At 40.7% G+C, this 23,297-nt stretch overlaps 2 protein-coding genes across 4 annotated transcripts; both read left to right on the top strand.

The window, feature by feature from the left end:
- Positions 1-32: 32 nt before the first annotated feature.
- On the top strand, positions 33-4,924 carry LOC307038893 (uncharacterized protein; the record flags this gene model as incomplete). Its single annotated transcript, XM_079680567.1, has 4 exons — positions 33-63; positions 672-3,212; positions 3,330-3,439; positions 3,571-4,924. The coding sequence occupies 3 exons, from the start codon at positions 33-35 to the stop codon at positions 3,431-3,433; spliced, it is 2,676 nt and encodes an 891-aa protein (XP_079536693.1). The 3' UTR covers positions 3,434-3,439; positions 3,571-4,924.
- A 3,369-nt stretch (positions 4,925-8,293) lies between these two features.
- On the top strand, positions 8,294-21,879 carry prdm2b (PR domain containing 2, with ZNF domain b). 3 transcript variants are annotated; one of them, XM_079685751.1, is made up of 9 exons: positions 8,294-8,518; positions 10,004-10,066; positions 10,159-10,276; positions 11,009-11,112; positions 11,391-11,543; positions 12,657-12,783; positions 14,936-15,040; positions 15,196-19,670; positions 20,193-21,879. In XM_079685751.1, exons 3-9 carry the CDS (start codon positions 10,162-10,164, stop codon positions 20,208-20,210), a joined length of 5,097 nt encoding a protein of 1,698 aa, XP_079541877.1. In that variant the 5' UTR covers positions 8,294-8,518; positions 10,004-10,066; positions 10,159-10,161; the 3' UTR covers positions 20,211-21,879. The 3 variants fall into 3 exon arrangements, with proteins under 3 accessions (XP_079541877.1, XP_079541876.1, XP_079541878.1); XM_079685750.1 differs by having other exon boundaries at positions 8,294-8,559; XM_079685752.1 differs by lacking the exons at positions 8,294-8,518; positions 10,004-10,066; positions 10,159-10,276; ... (1 more) ...; positions 11,391-11,543; positions 12,657-12,783 and adding an exon at positions 12,829-13,212.
- Positions 21,880-23,297: the final 1,418 nt, after the last annotated feature.

Below are 23,297 nucleotides of genomic sequence, written 5' to 3'. Positions count from 1 at the left end.
GTTTTCTAGCTATTCATAAAACAAGAACAAGAATGCAGTCAGGAAAGGACCTCAGCCACCTGAGTAAATTGACAATAAAACACCTGTGCTTTACTGCATTGATGTAATTAACAACCAAGCTTCTCAAAATAGTTTAATTGTGTTCATGATGACACACCTGCTCCTGTAGGCATGCAACCCTGTGACATATTTGAACTAAACTTGGATCCCTACACACCCTGCATGTTGTATCAGGTCCCTGGAGATGGTTTGAATTGTTACATAATCAGCCATCGTTCAGAGCGTCAATATAGTGTACTAGGTTTCCTTTGTGGAAAACCTCTACATGTATTATGTCCAACTACTACTGTATGGTATCAAAGTGAGCTCAGAGAATTGTTAGGTTTGGGCCTCTTCAGCAATACAAAAGTAAGCTTTGAAAAATCTAAAAGTTATAAAATAATTTAAGTATAAAAACATCCATAAATTAACTTCAAGTTCTCAACTAAAACATACGGTGGGCGAGACGATATGGGGTAAACTGGTTGAGTTGGCATACCATACAGTAAAGCTGAGTCCTTAGAATATATTTAAGGTTAATGAGGGTCCTTTTTCAATATAATCAGAGAACATTGCTGTTGATGCAAGGGGGGAAGCTAAAGCTGTATCTGAGTCTCTATCGTATATTTCAGCTGCCAAAGATGGTCAGTCTGGACCAGGACCAGGGGAACAAGCACAGGTAACTAAAGTGCGAACTCACGTAAAAGTGTTGAGAAAAACAGTGAAGAAAGTCATTCCAGTTGCTGTAAAGGTAGCAACTCCAGCTCCTGAGGTTCCACCCATTCAAGAAGACATTCCAGTTATTGCAAAAGAGCCAGAAGCAATATTTGTAAAAGACCAGGTCTCTCATGAGCCTTTCTCTAAAGCTCCACAAGACATTTCAGAGGAGAAAGCAGTCCCTGGAGAAGCTGGCTTAGCAGAGGCATCTCCAGAAAAGACCACAGAAGAAGTTGCCCCAGCTGTTGATGTAACACCACATGTTGAGGATCCAGCCCCAGAAGCACCAATCCTGGTCATTTCTTCCGAAGCTTCAAAAGATGAAGTTCCAGAGGAAAATGCAGAAGAAGAAGCTGCTGCAGAAGAACCTGTACTTGTAGTCCAGGATGACAATACTGGAGAAGAACCTGCTGCTCTTCCTGTAACACCAGAAGAAGACAACTCTATTGTCCTTGTCCCTGCAGAGCCAGAGGAGACAGAGGAGGCAGTTCAAGTGGAACCTGCTGCAGAGGAGTCAGCCCCTGAGGAACCTCCCGGTATTGTTCACGTGGAGTCCGCTGAACAGGAGCCTGAACAAGATGAAACAGTCTCTGCCATTTCAGAAGAAAACAAAGCTCCAGAGGAAGAATCTGTTTCCCCAGTAGTCCTGGAAGAAGTTGACCCCGTTACAAATGAAGAACCTCTTTCTACGTCAGAAGAAGATGAAGCAGTTGCTCTCATTCCTGTGGAGCCTGAGACCGAAGAGGAAGTGGAGCCTGCTGCAGAGGACACAGCAGCACAAGAGTCCGCCCCAGAGGACCATGTTGTTATTGTTCCTCTGGGACCCAGTGAAGAACAGGAAACTGTCTCTGTCATTTCTTTAGAAACAGAAGAAGACGAAGCAGTAGTCCTTGAAGACACTGCTGAAGAGGATGCACATGGAGAAACACTTCCCAGTATATCAGAAGAAGACCAAGCAGTTGCCCTGGAGGAAAAAGATGACGTAGACCCTGCAACCAACGAAGAAGATCTTCCCAGTGCTTTGGAAGAAGAAGAAACTGTTGCTCTCTTTCCTGTTGATCTAGAGACCGAAGAGGAAGAGGAAACAGGACCACAGGAGCCAGCCCCAGAAGATCCAGTTGATTATTTGGATCCATCTGAAGAGGAACCAGAGCTGGAAGAAGAGGTAATAGAAGAAGCCATCCCCGAGGTTTCCCCAGAAGAAGAAGAAGAAGCTCCAGAGGAATATACAGAAGAAGAAGAAGAAGAAGAAGAAGAAGAAGAAGAAGAAGAAGAAGAAGAAGAAGAAGAAGAATATCTAGGGCTGATTCCTATAGTGCCAGAAGAAGAGGACCCTAACCCTAATGAAAACTCTCTTCCTTGTGCTCCAGAAGAAGAGGAATCTGTTGCCCTGGATCCTGTAGATCTAGAGACCGAAGAGGAAGAGGAAGAGGAAGAGGAAGAGGAAGAGGAAGATCTAGAGACCGAAGAGGAAGAGGAACTTGTAGATCTTGAGACCGAAGAGGAAGAGGAAGAGGAACGTGTAGATCTAGAGACCGAAGAGGAAGAGGAACTTGTAGATCTAGAGACCGAAGAGGAAGAGGAAGAGGAAGAGGAACTTGTAGATCTAGAGACCGAAGAGGAAGAGGAAGAGGAAGAGGAACTTGTAGATCTTGAGACCGAAGAGGAAGAGGAAGAGGAACTTGTAGATCTAGAGACCGAAGAGGAAGAGGAAGAGGAAGAGGAACTTGTAGATCTAGAGACCGAAGAGGAAGAGGAAGAGGAACTTGTAGATCTTGAGACCGAAGAGGAAGAGGAAGAGGAAGAGGAACTTGTAGATCTAGAGACCGAAGAGGAAGAGGAAGAGGAAGAGGAAGAGGAAGAGGTTGCTTTAGATCCTGCTAAAGATGAGCAGGAACTGGAAGAAGAAAAAGATGAAGCACCAGAGGATTATACAGAAGAAGAAGAAGAAGAAGATGCAGGGGTGCTTGACCCAATAGTCCCAGAAGAAGAATCAGAAGAGGACCCTCCTACTAGTGAAGACTCTCTTCCTGCTGCTCCAGAAGAAGAGGAATCTGTTGTACTTGGCCCAGAAGAGGAAGGTCACGAGGAACATGCTGTGGAGGAAATAGAACCAGCCCTAGAACAGCCACCTGCTGTTGATGTTCTTGTTGAGCCCGCCAGCAAGGAACCGTCTCCAGAAGAGTCACTCCTCATCGTCCCTGTGGAAGATCTAGGAGAGGACACTTCAGAGGACAACACAGAAGAAGAAGTTGTCCAATCAGACCCTGAAACAGACCTGGAGGGGGACACAGCGGATGACAGCGATGCAGAGATCATTGTCGTTGAGGCTCCATCTGATAATGAAACCACGGAGACATATCCAAGTGAGGAAGTCCCAATAAATGGCCGCAGCATGAAGGCACGCGGGGAAGGTTTTAAAGCTGCAGCTATATTGATAGAAGAAACACCTGTAGGTAAGACCCCAACACTGAGGTAGTTGATGTGTTAATGAACATAAACGTGTCTCTTTGTATCTCTGCATGCCATTTAGTAAATTGTTAATTTCACTAACGACAGTTCTCTTCTCCTAGTTCTTCTGAACAGAGGTGCAGTGCTTAGTGCAGCATTATTCACACTGATGTCTATTATTATTTCCGGGTTCCTTGGGATGACTATATACAAGAAACTGCGCTGAATGCAGGTGAGTACATCAAACAGTGTCCATGTTAAATTAGCCTCAGTGCATAACACATGATTGGTATTCATTTGTTATAGCTTGTTCAACAACTTTACCTTTAAACTTGCACTTACAATTATTTCTCCTGTTTTTAGGACACTGGAATAAAGTGAATATTAACAAATGAAAGAAGCTGTTTGATAATATGGAGCAACTGAAGCACTGAGCCGAACAAGTTTCTCTGCATTGGATTGCGTGGCTTAAGAAAGTTTCCAGTGTATACATGGTTTGGACAGCCAGAAAGCCGCCATAAAATGGAAACTAGAAGTGGAAGTGGAATCAAGATTGTCTACTGAAAAACATATACTTCAAAAATGCTCTACCAGACAAAGACTTGTTCATATTTGACTTAAAAGGTAAAGATGTGGGAGTATTGTCAGCAAGATATAATGAAGGTGGTTGTATTCATTTGGCAGCAGAATGGCCCGAATAACATTAATTTGTATACGGTGTTTTCCTATGTGTTGTTAGTTACTACAGCTCAGGTGTTAACTAAAGCAGTGAGAAGAAAACATCAACATGTTGCCACAGTTTTGTAGCAAAATGGAAATACTCAAGCCAAGTACAAGGATCATACTGTAGAACTGTGTCTTGCCCTTTTTTCACTAAATGGCTGTTTTTAGTAGATTATTAGCTAAGATGTGATAACATGTGATGTGTAACGAGTTGAAAGGTCAAGTTATTATTTTTAACTTTTTATGGATGATGAAAACTGTAATGCACTTGTAACTTTACTTGTTGAGCTTTTTATATAGTGGAACATTCATTTTAAGCAAAGGTCAGTGTGGGTATAGTCAATATATTAGTTGTTAAGTGATTCAATCAAAAACAGTCCGGCAGTTAATCCCAAAATGTTCTTTACATACAAGAAGTACATTTCCACTGGCCCTATGGCTCATACATACATTCACCACATGCTCCTTCATGCTGTTGAAGAGCCAAGAAGGCCTATCACTTTCCCTGTGCTGTCAAGCAGCATGATATCTATCACACGTTGGCATCCTATAGCACCAGCTATATGTCCCCGGCTCGTCCTGTACACAGTAAACATATTTAGGATGGTGAAGGGTACATGGTGTTCCAAATGAAACCTTTAAACAGTGTCCTGTATTGAAACTGCACCCCAGTACAGTGTGCTGCTGTCATTCTGGTCCACTTTGAATCTCTTAATTTTAAAATATAATGTGAAATAAATGCAGATTTACAAAACCAAAAGACTTGAATAGAATAATGTTGAGAAGATTACCATCACAGCATGACACATTTAACTTGAAGCATTGGCTGGTAATACTTTAAATCACAAGTCAAATGTATATTTAAAATCTAACATATTTGCTATGTGAACATTATACAAATAATCTATTTTCTGAATGGACAAGAATAGCCCTACATTATTATTATTTGTTTTATATTTTTGCCTACAAACATGATTCTCTGTGAAAATCTGAATGAAATGTCCTTGTCATGAATGCCAGTCTCAGTCTCTTTTGTTCTTCAGTGCTAAAAGACCTCATTTAAGTATTTCATATTTAGGTTGAATTTGATACTCTTGGTCTCTTTTTAGATCATCATGCAATAAAGCAACAATTATTAAATAAAACAAGTTCATCCACATTCATTACTTAAGTTCTTTTATACAAATAAGTCGTGCTGAAAACAGACTGAAGTTTTTTTTAAATAATTGTTTATTAAAAGCTAATATTCAAGAATTCAAAGAATCTTGGATTATGAGTTAGAACAAGCTTATTTATCTAACTCTGCTCATATGAGTAGCAAAGTTAGCTAAATAAAATGTTCATCCACAAAGTTCTGTTCTGTTTTAGTACAAACACCTTATTTTTATTGGACAGTGATTCCTTTTGTGATTTTAGAAAAAGGAGGTGATTTACTAGTGTACCAAAGAAAGATATCCACTTTATTTAAAGGATAATATAACTTTGAGTTGAAGTCAGGTTTCTAAATATTTTCTCAAGACAGACTTGAAGGAATCCAATCCAATCCACTTTATTTCTATAGCACATTTAAAAACAACAGAGTTGAACAGTGCTGTACATCCACAACTGTCTAAAAACATAGCAAAAATACATAAAAAACCGACAGGACATGAAACAAATGTAAAACACGAGACAATGAAACCAGATCAGAAGCCACAGACTGAAAAACTCTCATACATGACGTGAAAACAATACAAAACACTAGTAATATAAAAACCCAAATGTAACAGCACAAGTGTCATACCTGGTCTGTAAATGCAAGGGAAAAGAAATTGGTTTTTAAACGAGATTTAAAAACAGGCAGAGTTGGAGCAGGTCTAACCTGGAGGGGCAATTTGTTCCATCATTTCCATAACAGCAAAGGCTCGGTCTCCTCGCTGCTTTAACTTTGATTTTGGGACTACCAGAAGTAATCTGTCAGCAGACCAGTGACCGTGTGGGTATGTATGGTTTTAAAAGATCTGCCAGGTACGGTGGGGCTAAACCGTTTAGGGCTTTGTATGCAAACAGTCACATTTTAAATCGTATTCTAAAATTGACTGGTAGCCAATGTGAAGAGGCGAGTACAGGCGTAATATATTCACGCCTGCCTGTCCTTGTAAGGAGGCGTGCAGCAGCATTCTGGACCAGCTGTAAGCGAGACAGCGAAGCCTTGCTTACTTCAATGTACAGAGCATTGCAGTAATCCAGTTTAGTGGATATAAAACAATGTATTACTCTCTCAAAGTTATTAAAAGAAAGGAATGAGCAGTAATAGCTGATGGGCATCTTCAAAGGGGGAAACGAGGAGTTACAGGATTGAGGAGGACCTGAGGCAGCTGTCAGCCTGATGGACATGTGAAGGTCAGCAGGGTGGAGCAGGGGTGGAGGAATCTGGCATTGTTTGAGCAATAAAGGTGAAAGCTTGTGAAAAAGGGGGCACATCTGTTTGAGACATTTTTTACATATGAGGTTATGGACACTAAAGAGCAGTTGAAGAACACAAAAGATCCGCAGTGAGAGAACATTTCTAGGATATATTGGAACAAATAAAATAATGAAAAACTTCAAACATGAGATGTAATTAATATTCAAACCCTGACCCTCTAGTGTACACAATGTCAGACTTGCAGATAGTAATGTAGCAAGAGATCCCGCTTTAAGAAGTACACAGATTATTTCGTAACCTCTTACAAGAGGAATGTTTAATGTTTTATTTTGTACATAATAACATGTTCTGTCAGAACACACAACCAGCAACCACATTGCTTGATGTTCACCATGCGGACAAGGTTTTCTGTTTTGTCACATTCAAACATGTATTGTTCAAACTCAGAACTGTTGCTGGTAACGCTGCTGACAGATGAATTATTTTTGTATCAGTCCTGTTCTGACTAGTTGACAAACCTCCAGGCACAGACTTCCATCTAAAGAAGACACAGGCTGTTTGTGGTTGCACAGCAGCCTCTAGTGGCCACAGCCGTCCTCTGTAGAGAGAACAGTCAGGATTACCTATGCCCTCTGAGAGACAATGTGACCACTGAAGTTACAACATGAACAACAGGAACAGAATGATGCTGAACATCAACTGAGGTCATAATACATGCATGTCATTTTGTTTAGCTTGAGCTGCTTTTATTGTCCACGTAGCAAGAGCAACTAGATTTATTTCTAGTTTTTCTATTTTGAGGCTATGTTGGAAAATGTGATGATATACCAGGAACAGAGTGTGCATTTCATACCATCAAATACTGTTGCTTTATGCATCACGGCAGCTACATCCTCTCTTAAACTTCTCTGCGGGACTTTAATTTATTGTGTATTTATATGACCAACCAAAACTAGGCTACCATAACATCACAACTCAAGAAGATGTAAAGTAAAACAAAGAAAGGGGGAAGAAACAAACCATTTCTGGAGTAAATGTGATAAACCATCAGTAACAGTCAGTGGTTCCTCTAAAAAGAACCACTCTTTCTCCAAGCTATAAGAACATAGCCATAATAGCTCCAATAAAATAAATTAACTTTGACTCATTTACGATTTTCTTGACCTTCATTTAATCTGAAGGTTAGACAAAGCACACATAAGCAAAATTAAATGCATTATAGGCCAGTATTGCATTTTCATCATCACATTTATATCAATGAGTGTGGGCTAAATAATAGAAACACCTCTCTGTATGACACAATACATTTCAACAGCACCTCAAACTACATCCTCTAATAATGTCAAATACAGTTAAATCACCTCTCTTCAACAGCAATCAGAAACTGAAGTGAAAATGTATTGCAAAGACTTATGTGAAGGTAGATGCATGTTTTGTGTTATCCCACAGTTAAAATGTAGTGTGTCATATATGTTTTCACTTCAACCAAAGTGTTTTAATTTTCATATAGTTGGTTATAATATGTACCCTTGAAATCAATTAGTATTAAAATAGGGCATACTAATTAAAAAAATACGATGAATGGAATTCCAATTATATGGAATTGAATCATACCGAAACAGTGTTTATGCAGCATATCTTCAGACAATCCAGTCATTTATTTCTATTAACAAATTAGCTTACTCACTTTTAGTCAGGAGTCGTTTGATAAAAAGAAGATTTAAAAAAATGTGATGGCAAAAAATTCACCAATAATAAAAAATACAGCAACACATAGCTGCAGGTAAAGGACTTAGTTTAAATACAAATATTAAAGTTTAGAACCAAATAACACCTTCCAGCCTGAATTTGCCTGCTTTTATTGACTTCGTCTCAACTAGATGCACAGATGGCAGCAGCCCTCAGGCCCATTATGCTCACAGATGAATCTAAGCAAGGTACTTAATTGGCATGGTTTCACGTTCAGGCTGCATTGTGGACAGGGCTGGAGCCACTGCCTGCAGGAGAGGACATCAGGGAGCCTTGTCATCTACAAAACCCTCTGCTGGCTGAACATTTTTGCCCCATCGCTGTGAGAGCTGCTCTGACAGGCTGCCTCTCCCCAACCACAGTACGATCCGAGTTGCAGAAGATGCTTTCGACTCATGCCTCCATCCGCCATTTTCAGCAGATTGAAAGCAGGTAGAGCACAAAAATCACAAGCCCCCGGTTACTTAAAGCAGGTAAGTGTGCGTGTGAACAGCCTAACCCCCCCAAAAAACTCCGACAGGCAACATTTAGGGAGAAAAAAGCCCGTACTCCGGCCAGCATCGGGAAGGAGAAAGAGAGGGAAGGGTAACAATAAACCGCATCCTCCAGGCGCTGCACGGTTTACAAACCCGGTCATTTTTAGGTTTTAGTCAACTTTTTCTGATGCACGGAGGCAAAACGCTTTAAAATCTGCTTTACGCTCACACCGACATCTTTCCATTTGTTCCTTTAACTTTAGCTTGGAGGGATTTAAGATTGTCTCATCACAACTCCAGGAACAGTGGAGTAGGCTATAGAGAGACATAAATGAACTGGTCAGTAAAAAGTCCATGCATTATTGTCTTTGTTTAAAGAGGGTGTTAGATAGGCCTACATAAACTCGAGCGCCACGATTCTAAGACAATAAGGTTTATTGTCTTAGATTACTCAGCTTTATTTGCCCTTTAAGATCATTTCACATCAGTAGTTATGTTTTTAAAGTCAAACGAAGCTGTTTAAGTATGTGGAATATGGTTTTTATTCATGAATTCAGTGTGATGTGTGAGCCCAGCCCCTCAACACATGGACCAGTTTATTGTGCTCCTGAACAATTGGCTTTCCTGCCATTTGGTACCAAAATCAAGTAACTAAAGTAGAGCAGGTGGAAACATTTGAAACATTAGTATTTCAATTAGAGTAAGAGTATTTCTAAATGTACCAAGAGTTTCAAGATGTAGGTAGGCTATTGAATCTTCTGGTAATCATAGTTGTTTAGCCATTTACTTGCCAGTGTCAGGGTAAATTGAAAGTCTATCATCACTTATTCAAAAAAAGAAGAAGAATCCTTTTAAATAAATAAATAAATTCAAACTAAATTGCACTAAAATAACAAAACATTTCATACAGCGATTTCTACAAAATGCATTAGGCAGAAATCTAAAAGATCTTGACAGCTGTCAGCTTTATTGAAAACATCATGATGTTAAGCCCTTTCTAACTGATGCTGAGCTCCTCTTGTTTTTTGGGCTTTCTAGGAAAAAAGGCATTTTGGAGACATTATGTGAGAAAAGAGGGAAATGTCCGCATTTGATAAGTTCAAAATAGATTTTTCTGCCTTTTAAAAAAATGTACTTTACTTTTTTAATGACTTTAAAGATGAATTCATAATCAAAATGTTCAATAAGTTGTGGTTCCAAAAAGCCTCCCAAAACTCTCCTTACAGTTTGCTGGACCAGCTGTCAGGTCTTATATGAAAATAAGTCAAAGTAAATATTGTTCTGGTGTCATTTATGTTTCAGTGAATTATACTTTCAGTGTTTTTTCTTTTAGGTTGCCTTTACAGGGTTGCAGTTATACACCTTTGCAATACATTCAATTTGATAGCATGAATTCAACATTGTTGCTCTTTTAACCACTAACTTTACATTATTCTTACAGTTGATGTGATGACACTCCAGTAAGACTTGCTCCACACCGTCTTGTGGAAACCTATCTTTACAGGTACAAATATCTACCTGTTGTATTCTATAAAATGAGATTATCATCTATGATGCAAAGCATTTATTAACATACCATTCTTGTGGGCATTGCAGACCATGGCTTGTTCTGGAGGGGTGGTGGAAAGTCGGGATACAATTCCAGCTCATGTGTGGAAGGGTTTACCTGACTGCTTGCATCTGGGACCTTCCGCTATAAATCCAAGCCGTGTCGGTGAGTACAACAACTCTAACAACCGTTTTATCAAAATGTTGATGTGCATCTGCATTTCAATGATGTACAGCTTTGAAAATAACTTCCAGCAGCAGATGAGTGAAACACAGTGACACCAGACTGTGTCGGAAAAGGAGGATGATGATGAACTTTTTACACATATGGAGAGAGTTTAAACAAAAGTCAATTTGAATGTTAGTTCTGTCAAAAGGCTTTTAGTATTTTCAGACACACTTTAGGGAGCATATTTGGATATATTACTCTTAAATCCTGGTAAACAGCAGGCCAGGCCGCGTTAGGCCACACATGCAAAATCAAAAGTAACAAACACACAAGAATACTATTTGCCAAGTGATATAAGCCAGAAAGTTAAACATAATAAATGACATAAGCCCAAGTACATTCATTACATATGATTTTTAACACAGTATACCCAGTTGAGACAATGTATGTGGTGACATTAAATGAGTTTGTTTCCGTCATTGTCAAAACCTTGAAAAACAAATGATACTCTTCACCTTCATCTCCTGTCAAAAATTAAGTACATATTTAAATGTAGGGTTTCTAGTCTTTAGTTTTCATAAACGTTATCCTGCCAATCCTGGAGATTCATTTATTTCTACTTAAATCACTCTCTTAATGTGTACATACACTGATTAAATGTCAACATAATGTATCATGTGCTTTAGCAATATATAAAAATCTAAATTGTTTCTTTATTCTTATTTTCAGGTGTCTGGGCCACTCGGGCGATCCCTAAAGGCAAGAAGTTTGGCCCATTTGTCGGAGAGAAGAAAAAAAGGTCCCAGGTGACCAGTAATGTATTCATGTGGGAGGTATGTTACAGGCTGTTCTGTTGGCTTCGTTCCCAAAATAACTCTTTACTGTATGTACACCATTATGTACGTAGTCACTGCGTAGCTAAAACGAGCCCAACTACATTATTTTGTCACTTGTAAACGCTGTACGATGAATTAATACAAAAAAAATACAGTTTGAACTAATGTTTTGAAGGAACTTGAAGAAACCTTTGGTTCTTACATTGCTATGACATCCCTCCTACCCAGGTCTTTGCAGAGCTACATCAAATTGTTTGTGTATCTATGTCCCGTAGGTTTATTTCCCAGCGCGAGGATGGATGTGTGTTGACGCCACAGACCCCATGAAGGGGAACTGGCTGCGATACGTCAACTGGGCTCGCTCCACTGAAGAGCAGAATCTTTTCCCTCTGGAGATCAACAGAGCCATTTACTACAAAGTTTTGAGGGTGGGTGAAAAAGACATCCATACTGTACAGCCTACTGGTCCTACAACCAGGGCCCTATTGAGAATTATATAATGGATACGCAGATGGAGGAAAAGTATTCTTGGTTTGGATTGTTATTGTGATCTAAGTAATTTAAAAAAAAATTGCATTACACCTTATACCATTTTTTTCCATCTCATAAATCATGACACATTTCTCTTCCTAACAATTTACTTATTCAAATATTAGAAGTACTATAATAGGATATATAGCGCATATAAACATTACATATTTGGATGATAATGTGTCAGTGGTTAATAAGTGGTTTTTAAACCATATATAAACATTATTTGGATGTCCGTTATAAAGTTGCAATTGTGTTTAAAATACCATGGTAAATGCTTGATAAATAGTTTGTAAAGCATCTATAGACATTATTTGGATAGTAAATAATTTGTCAATTAATGTTATGGATCTCGATGATAATTTGAGCATTAACATGACTATTAATCAGTAAACATGATTGATCATCAGTTCATTCTATGTTAAAAGTAAATTTAAGAATGGTTATTGTTACTACCTGTGATGTGTTGTATGGAGTTTAACACCTAATAAGATTAATGCAAATTGAAAAGTGGTTAATGCAGTTACGGTTGTCTAATCCCTTTTTATAATTAACGTGCCATCAAAAAAAATATGATCACCATTAAATAATATAGATAGATAGATTGATACTTTATTCATGCCAAATTGGGAAATGATATTGTTACAGCAGCAATGTGTTCAGCCATTCAAATATTTAAAAAGTGGATTAAAGTATATAAATAATAAAATAAACATAAACAGCATATCTACATAACATATATAGTAGAAAATCCAAAGGCTACATCACAAAGAATACACAATATAACATATTTTGCATAATTTAGAATGTTCTATAAAATACCAATAGAATAAAAAAAAAAGACGTTTACTAGAATAGCAGAAACATACACAATGCAGACTATGGTGAAAACACTGTCAAATCCCCATACCCCCCTAGACAGATAAGATGCACAGTGGCCCTAATATCCCCCTTGCCTCTCAGCAAGCCGCGCTGTGATTGGTGGCCGACCTCATCTCTCATTGTTGCAGCCTATCGGGCCGGGAGAGGAGCTGCTGGTGTGGTACACTGTGGAAGACAACCCCGAGATAACAGCTGCACTGGAGGAAGAAAGAGCCAGCAGTCTGAGCAGGAACAACTCACCCAAGGCGAAGCGAGGTGAGGCCTTTACTTACTCTAACCGAGATGCAGCTCGGCATTAACCTCCTACGTGTGTGCCGATCACATGCCACAGTAACTTAGCCACGATTTGATTTCCTTGCAGCCCAGTCGAAGTTGTAACAGGCGAGCTAGCTTAGCTACGAATGAAGGAAGGCTAGTGGTAGCTAACGTTAACGCGATGTGTGGGGCTCTGTCTACTTTAATACCCGACATTATATGTAATGTAGCTCTAAATAACGACCGATTAGCCAACTCGTTTCTAAAAAATATACAGTTTTAGCAGTTATACGAGTACCTGGGCAACTTTTCGGCAGCTTTTCCTCCTCCTCTGGGTCCTGACGTTGTCGAGGATGTGACCTTCCTTGAGTTCCTAAAGCATGAAAGCCATCCATCGGCGAGCCTCTGTACTTGATGATGGCCTAGCAGGTTAGCTAACTAGCCTGCTGCATGTATCCAACTGTAGGTTAATGTAAGCGCATGTACTGGATAACAACCTATACTTTAATTGTTATATGTTGTGGAGAGTGTTTAAAATTACCTCTCACGTCGTGTTGGGTCCAGAATAACCAGTTCATCGAGTTGTCAGACTTGGTGTTGCCTGCTAGCATGAGGCTAAAGGGCTAATGTCTGAACACACGGATGTCCCGGTGTACAGGAACAGATGGTAAACTGTGTGGAGTAAAATATAGTTATTATTAAAAAAGCTGTGCATTTAATCGATATGTTGAAAATACAGGTTAACACAATGGTTCATAATAGGTCGGTGTTTGCTTTGTTTGATAGCGTCCACACTTGCAACATCAAAACAACACTTGAGACTAATGACGCCACTCGAACAGTGCTTCGTCCTCTTTAGTAAATGTTGTTTCTAATATATTAATGAATACTGAAAAACGCAACATATACAATTAACTAATTGTAAGACAAAGCCAACATGGCTGCTTTATGTCACAATAAAAAAAAAAAATAGAATGAACTTTGGACATGGTGTTTTCATGTTTTAGATAATGTGGGGTATTCAATGCAGGACCATCAACTAGAGAACAAAGTGATGAACATATTTATCTGGAGTATCTGCTGGACTTGTATACAGGGTTAAACTATCTGTCTTCAATATGTGGCATGGTGTTGTGTAGTTTGTTGCAAAATGTGGTAATATTATGACAATACTGCAAAAACGGTATAGATAATATGCAGCTAAATGCTTGCAAATGTTATTTAGAGACACTATTTCTGTTTAGTTTAATTATTCAAAACAACAGTCAACTCATAGAAAGTGTTGAGAACCCAATATGGGGCCTGTTGGCAGAGTTTTTATTTTAAATGTACATGCCTTTTCAATGTGTTTTGTGTACTTTTTATGCAACCTCCAGCACACCAATGACACTCATATCTGTACTTAAAGTTGACTGTGATGAAGTTAGCCTACCTATCCTAGCTTCATCTGACTATCACATACAATTCATGTTAACAAATCATTTCAGTTGGTGAATTTGTGCAGTGCCTGGTGGATTATAATACAGTAAAGGCTTGGGCCCTTTAATGGTAGCTCAGTATAACATGTTAAGGTAGTTGTGTTGCCTCTGTAGATTTAGCAGAAAGCCTGTGACCATGCTGGTCAGATGACTGACCTGCAGCATGTGTTTCTCTGGTATGAATTGGGCTTTGTAAGCCAGAGAAGTGCACCACAAAGTGCGTTTAGTGGGTTAGGCTGGTATACTGAGCCTACAGTCGGAGATTTGATGTAACAAAGGGGGGCTTTTTTAACTTGGTTATACGGCCATGGTAATTCATTTTACCTGGTGAGGGCCAGTTTATATAAAATGGTAAAAAAATAAGAAGCTCCTTTTGACTTATCAATTTCTTTTTTAGAAATAGTGCAACTCTGTATTCGTGATAGTAATTAATGATTAATTCTTGAAATGCGTTGAGTTTGCGTCAACGTCACATTTGTAATGAAATAGAACAAAGTTCAGCAATTACATTAGCACAAATAAAACGCATCGAGTGAATACCGAAGAAGGAAACCAAGGTTAAATGTCAAAAGACACACAAACTGTCAGTTTTTACTTATAATTGTTGTCTACACTTTTCACGTCTTTGCTCTTGACCAAGTCTAATAAAACACAATGTGTGTGTTTGCTTGCAGCCAGAAAGAAGCTGCTGGATACAGCCAGGCAGGCTGGTTTGGGTGGAGACAAGAAAACAAAAGTAACCAAACCATCTGTCAGGGAGATGTGGGATGGGGGGAAAAGTAAGTTGACTTTATTTTTTTATTTGTTCACCTTCTCTCACTTAACATGTCTTAGGAGGTTACTTATTGTTTGAAGATGGTTAACTTTAAACTGATATTCCTGAAATGATTTGATGAAATAGCATACCGTGACACTTCTGATCAATTGTTTACAGGTCTGAAGGAGGAGGATGAGAGGCAATCAACTTTAGCACCCCCACATAAACCCCAGGCAACCCATCCGAAGGCAAGCATTGACCATAAGGAGGTGGAGGACATGTCAGCAGTGATGATGGACAGGGGACATGGGGAGGAAGAAGAAGATGAAGAGGAGGACGATGCTGATGGTTACGAGGGATCGGGTGAAGTGCAGCAGCAAACTACTCAGCATTCACATGTGGCTGTTTCCATGCAAAATAAGCCTCCTGGCTCTTTACTTACCGGTGTTGAAGAAAGCCATAATTACTCGCAGGGAAAGTTAGATTCTAGAGAACCAGAGCCGGATCCTGATCTTGACCTCGACCCCGACCTTGAGGGTGACCTAGAGGGTGAGTCATATCCCTGTCAGCACTGTGAGCGTCACTTCTCCACCAGACAGGGTCTGGAGCGTCACATACACATCCATGCTATCTCTAATCAGCAATCGCAAATGTTCAAGTGCCGGTACTGCAGCAAATCCTTCGGCTCACAGGTGGGGCGGCGGCGGCATGAGAGGAGGCATGAGAGTGGGCTTAAGAAAAAGCCGGGCTCTCTGGCAGGGACAGCCAGTTTACTCAGTCCTGTGATGCAGACTGATGGTTCAAGTCCGGACTGCACCAGTCCAACAAGTCACTATATAGCCATAGGGTCCCAGTTTACTGGAGTACCTCTGCACAACGCTGACATGCAGAGAAAGGAAATAGGGCCTTATGCTGACCGTCCCTTTATATTGGATGAAAATGGGGAGTCAAAGGAGCTCCATCCCTGCAAGTATTGCAATAAAGCATTTGGCACACACACCAACATGCGCCGACATCAACGCAGAATACATGAAAGGCACCTGCTACCTAAAGGAGTTCGCAGGAAAGGCATGCTGCTTCAAGAGGCTTCCGTGCAGAAACAGCAGCAGCCTGACGAGTCCCCCAGCACCAGCCCCCCGACTGTCTACGTGCCCAGTGCGGACACAGAAGATGAGGTAGACAGGGATGATTACGCAGTTGACATATCCAAAAACATATCGGAGAATTTGAGCTTCTACATTGACGGCAAGATTGTGTCCACCAGTTCAGTGAGCAGCTGCGAGGTGATAGAGGTGGACTCCAGATCTGCAGCTCTGTTTGGTCTGGACACGGTCATCCTCAGCCCTGATCAGATCAGTCAGGCGCTAAAGGTGGAGGGGAGAACGAGTGCCGCAAAGCATGTCTCTAACATCGGCCAGCCGGCAGCAAAAAGAAGAACATCTACGCCCCCATTTGTTCCCAGCCTTAAAGTGGAGTCCGAATCAGCGACGTTCACAGCCTCGTCATCCTCCTCATCCTCCTCCACATCGTCCTCATCTAACCTACTAGTGAGCAGTCTGTTTCAACAAGCTGTCGATTCATCAGCATTTCAACGAGAGAAAACCGTGTATCTATCACCTAAGCTCAAACAGCTCCTTCAGACACAAGACATTCAGAAATCCACCCTCTCTCTGATAACAGAAAGCCATAGACTGGCCTCCCCGCTGTCGGTGACGCCGCTGCCAGGGGCTTCAGGCAGGTTTAAAAGAAGAACGTCCTCTCCCCCTTCGTCTCCACAACTTAGTCCTGCATGTAAAACAGAGAGCTGTAAACCCGACGTGGTGAGCTCATTCGTCCTCAAGGTGCCAAAGGTGGAGAGCCGCTGCGCCTCCCCTCCTGGGATTCTACTGGACAAGGAAGATGGAGACAGCCTGAGCCTCACTGAGAACGATATGCACGGCCAAACCTCATCTAATAGCGGTGGAAATTCTTGTAATCAGCAGCCCTTGGATCTGTCGAACTCCGTCAGTAGGAGGAGGGACAGCTCGACGAAGGTGCTGGGGGATTCAGCTCTGGATTTAAGCTTTCATCGGAAGAGCAACGCTGAGCTTGAATCCAAGGGAAGTCTAGCTCCACAGCCCCCGACAAAAAAGAGAAAGCCAAACACCAGTATGCTTGAAAAAGTGCTGATGAATGAGTATTTAGGTCTGCCTTTGCCAGCAGAGGAGGGCCCCTCAGCCATACCCAATTTAAACTGTTTCCCCACTCGCTCTCCAAACGTTGCTTTAGAAACGCCCCACCCCTCCCCACCCTCTTTGACCCCTGTCACCATGAACCCCTCTTCCCCTGGCAACTCCAGTATGACATCTCCTACTCCGCCTCCACCTCTACTGCCTACCATACCTTCTCCACCGGCTATGCCTAGCTCGCCTCTTTCTCAACCTTTAGACTCCCCTGCAGCGAGACCTCTTCCTGTCCTCTCACCGAAAATGTCTCCGAGATCAGCCGAAGACATGTCAGAATCGGAGGAGAATTTGTTTGCTGAAGAAAACCAAGAAGAGGAAGAGAACCATATCTCTAAGCCACTGGACTCCCCAAACACTCCACTTAAAGATCCTCTCAATAGTTCATCGGCATCAAGCCCTCCTGAGTCGACATCAGTAGATCTGTCCACTACGGAGGATGTTTCTTTGACTTGCAACAGTCTGTTAAATAACACAATTAACCAAAACCAAGACTCGGAAGCAGAGAAATCTCTTCCTGCTTCTCCAGAATGCACATCTCCCTCATCATCTCCTCCCCCTGCCTCACATGATCCATCACCACCACTGGTTTCACAGGCCTTGCCTCAGATTAAGGTAAAAGAAGAGCCTCAGCACTGCACAGATGAGCTGCCGGTTATGAATCACGCACCTCAGGATGAAGTCAACTCTTCACCTCACTCTCCCAATAAACCGTCTGATAAAACCTCGGAGGCAGAAAAGGTTGACTCGGCATACTGCAAGACTTTTGTGTGTAACGTCTGCGAGGAGCCGTTCAACTCCATCAAGGAGCTCAGTGGACATATCACGGAGCATGCTGCTGATTGGCCCTTCAAGTGTGAATTCTGTGTGCAGCTGTTTGAAGACGCCCCGGCCCTTCTGGCTCACCGCTCGGCACTACACGGAGTGGGCAGGATCTGTGTGTGCTCCGTTTGTTCCAAGGAGTTTGCATTTCTCTCTAACCTCGAGCAGCACCAAAAAGATCTGCATCCAAGCGAGACGTGTTCACACACCACTGTGGAGAGCGGCAAGCTTAGGCCACAGAACTACACGGATCCATCCAGAGCCAAAGAGGAGAGCAGTCCCTCAACACCAGCACCAGAGACGACAAATGAAGCTGCTCCACACAGTGATGCTGATGTAGCAAAAGAAGAGCCCGACGTTAATGGCAATCATGCAGAAGAGGTGGCGGAGGACCCCAATGAGGAGCTGTACACTACAATAAAGATCATGGCCTCAGAAGGAGGCAAGCCTAAAGGCCCAGATGTTCGCCTCGGCATTAACCAACACTACCCCAGTTATAAACCCCCACCCTTTCCTTATCACAGCCGTTCCCATGCTGGCTCTGTAGCCTCGGCCACGAACTTCACCACCCACAACATACCACAAACTTTCAGCACTGCCATACGCTGCACCAAGTGTGGCAACAGCTTCGACAACATGCCCGAACTGCACAAGCACATTTTGGCTTGTGCTACTGCTAGTGATAAAAAACGCTACACTCCCAAGAAAAACCCCATCCCCCTCAAGCAAATAGTAAAGAGTCCCAACGGAGTGGTGTCGCCCTCAGCTGCCATCGCAGGCCAAAGTCCTTTCCGTAGGATGGGTCAGCCAAAGAGACTGAACTTTAATCAAGATAATGGTAAAACAAAAATGAGTGCGCTCAGTAAGAAGAAAAACCAGCTGGTCCAGAAGGCAATTTCACAGAAAAACAAAGCTGCCACTACTGCAAAGAAGGCTATTGTTAAGGTTGAAGAAGAGCAGGCCTCTAATGTTTGCCCCCACTGCAGTCGGGAGTTTACTTATCCTGCAAGTCTCAATAAACATATGGCAGTCAGCTGTCCCATGAAGCCTGTTGTTAAAAGAGGCAAGAAAGGTCTAGCTGAGGTGAAAAAGGAGCCAGTGTCTGCGCTCGATAAAAGCATTAATCTTAGAAAGAAAGCTTCAGACTGTGAAATACCGCAGGCAGAGCCGGAGCCCAAACCTCTGGGAAAGACCAGAGCCCGTAGCTCGGTGGCAGCGGACCCCGAACCCTCTCAGACAAGCAAGGCAAAACCTGCGGCTGCGCTGGGCAAACTAAAGAGGCCTGCCTCCTTCCCAGTGCCAGTTTCTGCCAGCAAGAAAACAAAAAAGAGTCAAGCTCAGTCTCTACCTCCCACCCCCTCAGACCCAGACACTCCCAGCGAAGCAGCGCCACAACGGCCAGCCATGAGGATGCAGCGCATGGGCAAAGAGGCAGCACCCAAGAGATTATCAGAGGCCAAATCTCCACCACAGCCGAAGAAAGAGGAGCGGTTCTCCCTTCGAACGAGAGTAGGGGGTCCGGTCACCAGGAGACAGATGGTCAACACAGCTCCTTCTGCTGAGGTGAAAGCAGAAGAGCCACCAATTCAAGAGCCAAAAGAGACTCAGGTGAGACATTGCACATTTCTTTGACGTTTAAAAACCAACAACAACAAAAACAAAAAAGTTTGTCTACCAAAATAGTCACGATCACCACATTTTTTTAAATGCAAAATCTCCTGCTCAGTTTGTCAGCATTCTGTTATTCTTTAACAAAAGTAGAATATAAAAAGAAATAGATTATTGGTGCTGTTTTCAGATAAACAAGGGGATAAAGTAGTTCCTCATGGGTTCATATTTGGAAATTAAACGTTGGTTATGCCTGATTAAAGTCCTGTACTGAAACGTTTTAATAAATACATTTTTTGAAGTTAAACAGTGGGATGAAGCTGTCTCACAGAAAAAAGTGCAACATGTTTTTTCACCTGTCAAGCTGTAATCTTCACACTTTGACATTTGAATTTATGAACAAATTATGAAAGCATGTTTACGTGCCATGTGCCATATCAGTATATTTTCTTTCTGTGATAGTCTGTACTATCATTGCAACTTTACATAGCTCTTTGTTGATCAACTTGTGTTGTGTTGCAGGAGGTGCTGATGAAGTGAGCTCTGTGGACACTTTGAAGCTCTTCCTGGGCCACTGGTGCTCACCTCTCAGGCAACGCTCTGGACTAATCACGGCACTGACAGCACTGAGGGAGACCTCTGTGGTGGGCTTTTTCACTCATAGCAAGTGAAGTCTGCTTCTCTTAACTGCCTTTGCTGGATTTAAGGAGGGAACTCTTTATCTTCCACCGATCTTCTGAACTGAACTGAGCCTCAATTTTAGCCAGCCTTGCAAAAAAAGGAAAAATAAACTGTAAATGACATTGAGTTAATATATACAATACGTGTCATAACTTGACCCAAAACAGTCAAATTAGGGCTCCGTTATGTTGGGAAGCTGATATATTGCAAATGGCAATCATCTATCAGTTAGGGTTGGGGAAAGTTGTTTATTCTTTCGTTCTGTATTTTCCCCTTTTTGTTGTTTAGATTTTTTGGATGCTTCCAGAGTCTCTTAATGCATGTGCAGAATAGAGTATAAACTAGATTAAGCCAATTTCCATGTCTCTCTCCCTATGGGCACCTACTTCAGTTTATACATGATTTGCAAAGTATGTATGTTTTGATTTAAATTTCTGTAGTCATTATATGTAGATTATATCTTTATTGGCATATTTTGTTTGGGAAACAAAAATGAAATTGGCAGTTAATCACTGCAACAATTGGTCCTCAGGAACACTGTATATGTGTGTGGTAAGTATGTGTATGATTATAGTTGGATGTGTGGCCTGACAGCTATTCCTTTGGATAAATCTCAAGTTTGTCTCATGTTTTTACTTGCCTTCTCATACTCTTGTTTATCTGACGTTGGCAGTTAATTCCAGTTGTAAAATGATGGGAATTGTGTTGTAGTTTCCTTTAAAATATTGTCCTTCTTGAAAATAACTTTTTAATATCACTCATTGAGCCCAGTGTTTCTCACAGCACTTTAAAACAACCTGCCAAAATGTCTAGCTGGATCAATACGATTGGCTTACTTAAACGTGAATAATGGAATGTATTCAGGTCTGTTGCACTTTGCAGACCCTGGTCATTTGCACCAAATTGGTTCAAATCATTAATCTGAATTCGAATACAACTTGAACAGCAATCGAATCTCGACGTTTTTGGCCCCTGTAATAATTTTACACAAATGACACGAACAACTTTTTGTATGCCATATGCACGAAAACTCAAATCCTCAAATACGTTGAATGCAGCTGTGTTTTTATTCTTTTGTTTGTCCGTTGGACGTGTGAAAAGTTGTTTCATGTGTTTTTTTTCTTTACAAGAGACGTGTCACCGTAATGTAACTAAACCTTCATTCATCTTAGGACAAAGTCATCATTGTGAGTTAATCTATTTGGTAATTCTGTACCAATCAAATGCTTTATATTTTTGATTTATTTTCTCCTGTAGTCACCACAATTGCTCACCCTTTTCCATATTCATAATCAGTACCACAGAGATGGCAGACACACAGCCAGTGCTTAACCGCTTGTAGCATGTTATGAAAAAAGTAAATTGAACAATATGATTTGAAGCTAATTTATATTTCCACGAGAGATCTTCAAGTTTGCCTTTCAGCATAAAGATTATGTATTTAAGGATGAACAAAGACAACAATCCCGAATGACCTCAAGTAAAACATTGCTGTAATTGATATAATAAAAAAAGGTTTTTCAATTTGTGTAAAGGTTTCAATTGTTTTTGTTACGGGGTTTCCATATACCTGAATCTGCAAGAGATTGAATCCAAGCAGATAGAAATTGAATGGGTATGAATCGTCTTCTAACATTGATCCAGTTCCAATTCCACTCATTAAATGTCCATACTCTTTGTAAAAGGAGTTTTGAAGTTAGTGTGTACATTATTATGATGTAGTTTACTGGTTGTGTAAAAATCAAGGATTACTGTTCAGAATATGATTAACTGGCTCGGACACCTAAGGGCTATTTAATCACTGAGTCTTCTTTTATTTTGATATAATAGATGGAGCTGCCTCTGCGGCTATAATAAAGTTTTTGCTGATTGTCTTCTCAATTTACAGCCTGTCAGGGTTCTTCTGGGATATGAAAAAGGAATTTTAGTTTCTCATTTTTTCCATTGCGATGCGATATAACTTGGAAGTTAAACATAAATCTGAATTTAAGTCATTGCCTTTACGCTGCAGGTTGGCGAGCTGCTAGTTGCTGCAAGATCTGTATCTATTTTGGGAGCAGTGCACTTGAGGTTGATATGTGAGTCGTGCAGTACGTTAAATTCTTACATCTGCTGTGTAGCTTCACTTGTGTAAAGGGGAAAAGCAGCAAATGGGCAGGTGTATTTTGTCATCCACAGATATTATCTTTCAAAAATATGAGAATATAATATATAAAGGAGCAGCCTTTATCGAAACATTGTGCTACTTTGAGTTTTAGTGTAATTATATGCCTGGCTCTCTCCCATAGTAGTAAAACAACTTCTTATTGCTTTATCTTGGTTTCTTATTGGCCACTGCCATGAATCACAATAGGACTAACATTCTGTGTTGTGCACACAATCCTTATTATGGCAGCAGCAGATTAAATGTTTGTAATTCAGAGAAAAAGCACAATAAAATTAACTAGAGAAAACCTATTAACATCCAACCTGTAAAGCCACATCTCGAAAAGTGCATCTGATTTTGGTTTAAGCAAATAAGAAATGTACTGGATAAAAAAATATGGACTCTTATCTTACTTTATAACACAAATGAAAATTAACTATTAGAAGTAAACTATTAATTAATGCCAGAATTCTTTTTTTTAATGAAATCAATCCAAATAAAGTTATGTTGGAGAAAGCTCCTGAATTGATAAATATTCATGAGATGCCCCTTTTCAGCTTTTAAGATAAACCTTTTCCCTTACAAAATAATACATTTAGAAATATACTGTTTGTTTCTGGAACACGACCTAGTATAACAAGTGTTTTTTTATAACCAGGATAGAAGACCAAAACATCTCAAAATCTCTGATGTTGCATTCGTGAATACCTTTCAGGGTCTCATCTGGCATATGTGCATCTGCTGAGATTATTTTTGTCCAGACCCATCCATCACACTCCGCTACATTAATGAACTATCAA

This window comes from Notothenia rossii (genome assembly GCF_949606895.1).
Source record: "Notothenia rossii genome assembly, chromosome: 5".
NCBI classification, from domain to species: Eukaryota; Metazoa; Chordata; class Actinopteri; order Perciformes; family Nototheniidae; genus Notothenia; species Notothenia rossii.
Note: the sequence above shows the minus strand (reverse complement) of the source record. Positions and strands in the feature narration are given on the sequence as shown.

What these genes read in the sequence shown, in the direction of transcription:
- prdm2b (XM_079685751.1), top strand. Translation starts at nt 10,162, where the DNA reads ATGGCTTGTTCTGGAGGGGTGGTGGAAAGTCGGGATACAATTCCAGCT. An exon ending in TATAAATCCAAGCCGTGTCG is followed by an intron (nt 10,277 to 11,008) that starts GTGAGTACAACA and finishes TCTTATTTTCAG; the next exon opens with GTGTCTGGGCCACTCGGGCG. An exon ending in CTCACCCAAGGCGAAGCGAG is followed by an intron (nt 12,784 to 14,935) that starts GTGAGGCCTTTA and finishes GTTTGCTTGCAG; the next exon opens with CCAGAAAGAAGCTGCTGGAT.